Below are 5289 nucleotides of genomic sequence, written 5' to 3' on the forward strand. Positions count from 1 at the left end.
TCGCTTTTACAATTCGAATGACTTTTTTCAAGACTATTTATCCTAAATAGTTATCTATCAAAGTCTATTTAACATAACTGGTCGTTTATATTGTAAAGTGAAAATGAGGTATTACAAATATGTATATGTGAATATAAATGTAAGTAAATTCACATATGAATCAAACACCTCCCCTCTCCTGCCACCACCCCACCACTACCTTTGCTACGTCAACACCACCACCTCTGCCACCAACCGTCACCACCGCTTCCACCACCACCTATGTCACCGTCATCATCACCAAGACCTTTGCCACCCGCCGACACCACCACCACTACTACTACCACCATTACCACTGCCACCACCACCACCTGTGTCACCCTTACCACCACCATCTCCGCCACTGAAGTGTTTATTTTTAATTTTAAGAAATATTAGTTTTTATTATATATATATATATATATATATATATATATATATATATATATATATGATTTAATATGTGATGATTCAAAATATTTATGATTAAAAAAACTTTGATTCAATTTGTTTATAGTCCTTAGTTTGTTATGATTTAAAAAATATTTAGACTTAAATATTTTATAATCCTTAATTATATCTTTTATTATTCAAAATATATAATGATCCTCAGTTTTTTTTAACAAAAACTTTATTTAATTAAATATATTTTTGATCCAAAATCAGATGATTCAAAATACAATGATTCAAAATTTTATAATTCAAAAATAATATGATTCAAAAAAATATGAACGCAAAATATTATGATCATTAATATTCTTCTTATTTAAAATTCTATAATTGTTAAACATTAAAATCTCAAACCGATATTTAGTTTAAAAATCCAAAAAATAAATCGAAATAAAAAACAATAACATGAACCGAGTATATTGTTGTTGTTGTTTTTTTTTTTTTTGAATTATTGTTTAAAAAAATATAAAAATAAATAATAAAACTCACTTAAATGACATTCTATGGACATACGTCGCACGTGATTAAATCATCGAGTCCGTATTATTTACCACGGATGTGGGTTGCATTCAAACACATCACAATCAAGTATTGGATTTAACGTTTGTGCCCTTAACAAAATGGATAGTATAGAATTATCATAATTTGTGATAGAATCTAATTAGTAATTACTTAAATGTAAGGTAGAAACAAGTTTAGTTACAATGAAAAAACGTCCAACCAAATGACTCTGTACTAAACTCGACTCGAGCGTTTCCTTGGTAACATTAAATTTCAAAAGAGAAAAAAGTTAACGAAAGTGGTATCAATGATATGTCGCAAATTTGAGTTTTTAGAAAGTGAATTCATAAGTTTGCGCTTATAGATCCGGCCAAAAACACATATAATTCCCAATTTGCAAAGTATCTAATAGACATGTTATTGCATAATTTATTTATTTTTAATTAATACTTGAATGAAAAACATATCATACACATAGTTATACCTTTACACTAACTTTAATAAAAAAAAAAAAAAACAAATGAGCTCAATGAACCAACTAGTAAAATTTATACAAAAGAATGATGGAAGAACATTCAAATGATGATTATATTAAAATTTCTCTAGAACTTGTTGATTCCATATCCGTAGTATGCATTGATTGATATTGGATTGGTGAGTTAGAATTTTATCATGGTAGTAGGCAGAATTGTTATTTTGTTACGAGAGTTGGCAGATCTTGTTCTGAAGTTAGTTTGTTGTTGACACGATTGTATTAAGATTGACTAGAATTCTTTTTTAGAGTTCCTAGACTTGTTCATCCGTTATGATTTCTTTTCTAGCCTATTTGTAACAACCTAAATCTAATTATTTAATCTCTTAAGTAACTAGATTTGAGATATTCATAAATTACCACATACTTGAGCTTGAGTCGAGGGTCAAATGGTGAATTGGTCTAATTTGAAAATTAGGGTTTGGGTTTTAGAAGTTACAGATGGTTTTGTGTTTTTGGCTATGTTGTTCAGTTATGGCAAGAAGTGTTTTGTTAGAATAAAAGGGTCTATTAATTAACAACAAACAAACAAAACAACGTCTGGAATTGGAATCCATTTCCAGTTTTTTCATCAAAGCATCTTAACTATAGAACAGATTCATCAACTTTAATTTATAAAAATACTTGATATTGATTGTTGACACCTATGCCCTAGTCAAGATAGCAACTGACTCCCATTCCAAACTGCATATCACATCCTGTAGTATATAATATTTGGTAAATGTCACCATAAAAAGAATTTTTTTTTTTTAAAAAACAACAGCTAAATGTAAAGAAATAAGAAATAGCAACACGCTTTCATTTAATTGTGTGATATGTTTATAGTATAGCATCCTGCTTACATTTCTTTCTATTGAAAGTAGGATGCTATAATATAATAAACAAATGAATGAAAGTGCATTGCTATTTGCATATATGACATACCGAGGGGTTCTGTGGATCAATGTCAAAGCTATTAATGGCACAGTTTTCAGCCAGTATTTCAGTAGGCTCTTCACCTATTAATTACATAGATCAACATCAAAACTATATTATATGTTTGTGCTTAAAATATAACTTCTTCACAGAGATAAAAAATAAAAAATAAAAATCATACCTTGTTTAACAACAGCAAGAATCCCATCTTCAGAGCACATCATAACAGGTAAGACTCGATCAGATGAAATATTAGCAGTGGCACGATTTGAAGAGCTCATAAAAGTGTCATATTGAACCTCCCATACATCACTTGAAGATATACATATATTAGATGCTGTGTCATTAGTACCAATTCCTGAAAGAATTATTGGCTGTTGTTGCCTTCGAAGATCCCATGCAAATACACTTCCATAAGAGCCTCCTGCCTTCAAAATATAATATAGAAAAAATAGAAGTTTTTTTTATTATTATTATTTAGAGGAATAAAAAGTAACAAGGAAAAATGCTCACCAGACATGTGTGCTTTCGTGATGGATGAATGTCAATAGAATGTACAACACCAGAAGAAGCTCCTTCAGCCCTGTATATTGAGTAGAATATTGTTTATTAATTATTCCAAGCATTTGTCATGCATTTATGGTGGATTGAGACATTGGGTGGAGTTTGGCTATAAATAGATGATCAATTTACATTTATAGGTAATAGAAATGAAATATTTATGTGTTTAATGTATTTATAAATACTATTGAAATGCCATTGATTGAGAAGATGATAGTTGAGCAATACAAATTTGATTATTCCATGGAAAATTGTGACTTCTTGATAACTTGATGAATGTGTTTGTTATGTTCTTAAGACTTATAAGTTATAACTAGCAACATTATAGTTTTCTAAGTTTGGTATGGATTTCTATAATTACACTGAACAAGCTGTTCATATTTCATTTTCTTGGGGATTTGGATAGAATCGCTATATGAAAATAAGTCGATCACAAAACTAACTATGAGCAAAACAAACAATAGCATTGCATACCCCAAATAAGTACAATACTGTCTCCATTCCATAAAACAAAAGAATGAGATCTGAATTTTATTTTGAAAAACTTTATCGGTTTTGGATATTATAAAGCATTACATATGAAAATAGGAAGTGATCTTTTTTTCATTTGGAATTGGGGAAACATGAAGTAGCATTTTATTTACCAGTTGCCCTTGAACTGTGAAACTGGCCCTCCGGGTCTCCTCTGATCCCACCACTGAAGAGAATTTCCCAAGCCGCCAGTAGCAAACTCCGTGGGAGACGCCCATCGCGCTGCAGTATAAGAAACCAACCCCTTGCTATCAAAAACTCGACGATAATCCAAACCCGAATCACTGACGCTGATCAAGTTCACTCTCCCATCTTCTCCAACACTCACGCACGCGGAACCATTTTCCTGCAAATCCAGGCACGAAATTGATCCTATATGTAAGGTTTTTTCGGGTATAGAGACCTCCGATTCAAAGGATGCGTCGATAGGGTTTGGGAAAAGAATGTGGAGGGAGCCAGCGAAGGTGGAAGCAGCAATTAAGGGGTTTTGGAGCGACTTTTGAGCAACTTTTAGAGAGGATATCCTGGAGGATGTTGGGAATGAGGATTGTAAGGTTAGAGTCGGTGCATCTGTAGGGTTTAAGGCATGGATCCCAATGGAGGTTTCGTCGGTATCGGAATTGAATGACGCTATAACGACGTATCGGTCGAATGCGGAGAGAGGGGGGAGAAACCGGAGAGCGTCTATGTAGGTTGACTGTGGAAGCCTGTGGAATTGCTTTAGGGTTTCTGTAGACATTGTTAGGGTTTTAGGATGGAGGGAGAGCAGAATGGGAATCGGGGAGAGTTGCCGGGAAGTTTTTGGAGCTCAAAATTTCATGAGTTTTAAGCTTCATTGTTTTTCCCCTTTTTTTTCGTTATCCTTTTTTTTGTGCAAATACCTTATTATGCATATATTCATGTGCCCTAAATAATTTTATAGTTTTAGATTTGGATCATAAAAGTTTGGGATAATGATTTAAAATGGTAAAATATTTTTCGATTTTTATATATTTGGTCACTGAGTTTTTTTTTCATCCACATTTACCCCTTCAACTTGTTAAACTTTACACATTCAGTCCTTATGACCGGTTACTCCAGGTTAGCCATAAAAAATGACTTAATAGGGTAATATATTTATCATTTTGTACACATTTAGTCCTTAATATTTTGTACACATTTAGTCCTTAATATTTTTTTGTTTCAAAATAAGTCATTTTTGTTTTGTACATAATTCAGTACTTATAAATGTTTTTTTTAAGTTTTTCTTACAACATCTTACGTTGGACAATCATTGATGAAATATGTGGGTTGTGGATGTTTATGTGTAATGTCTCGTTTTCACAACAAAAAAATTTCATTTTTAAATAATGCAAAACTCACTAATTATAAATGCATTATTAATAAAAAAAACGATTATTCCAAAATACATTTATCGAAAATCAGAGTGATATAAGAAATGTGGAATCCTTAATATTGTTGATGAGTATGTACGGTCATGCATTCTCCTTCCCACGACCAACGATAGAACCTGAAAACATAAACAATTTGGTAAGCACAAAGTTTAGTAAGTTTCCCTCAAAATATGTGATACAACAAACGTATTATCATGCATAACGGACCCACACTCATCGGATTGGAATACCTTGGCTCAATCAGTCATCGGACTGGAACGCCAACATGCAACAGGTCCAATCAGTCATCAGACTGGAATACACAGGGTTTGTTGGCATGTCGCCTTAACCTAACCGCTCTTCTCGAGTCTCCGTGCCTATAGCTTATAGCTGACCCACACCAGGTAT

General features: G+C 32.4%; 1 protein-coding gene across 1 annotated transcript; it reads right to left on the reverse strand.

Moving 5' to 3' along the window:
• Positions 1–1988: 1988 nt before the first annotated feature.
• On the reverse strand, positions 1989–4377 carry LOC145070656 (Transducin/WD40 repeat-like superfamily protein). The gene is made up of 5 exons (XM_079017611.1): positions 3622–4377; positions 2930–2999; positions 2598–2844; positions 2426–2499; positions 1989–2199 (listed from the first exon to the last, which is right to left on the reverse strand). The coding sequence occupies exons 1-5, from the start codon at positions 4245–4247 to the stop codon at positions 2146–2148; spliced, it is 1071 nt and encodes a 356-aa protein (XP_078873737.1). The 5' UTR covers positions 4248–4377; the 3' UTR covers positions 1989–2145.
• Between the last annotated feature and the right edge of the window lie 912 nt (positions 4378–5289).

The sequence above is a fragment of the Lactuca serriola genome, chromosome 8, assembly GCF_051521515.1.
Source record: "Lactuca serriola cultivar US96UC23 chromosome 8, Lser_US96UC23_V15, whole genome shotgun sequence".
In the NCBI taxonomy this organism is placed as follows: domain Eukaryota; kingdom Viridiplantae; phylum Streptophyta; class Magnoliopsida; order Asterales; family Asteraceae; genus Lactuca; species Lactuca serriola.

Excerpts from the sequence above, each read along its gene's own strand:
- LOC145070656 (XM_079017611.1), bottom strand. The coding sequence starts at position 4,247 with ATGTCTACAGAAACCCTAAAGCAATTCCACAGGCTTCCACAGTCAACC. Across the intron at positions 3,000-3,621 it reads TCACAGTTCAAGGGCAACTG|GGCTGAAGGAGCTTCTTCTG; the intron begins GTAAATAAAATG and ends CTCAATATACAG. Across the intron at positions 2,200-2,425 it reads TTGATCCACAGAACCCCTCG|GATGTGATATGCAGTTTGGA; the intron begins GTATGTCATATA and ends TATATACTACAG.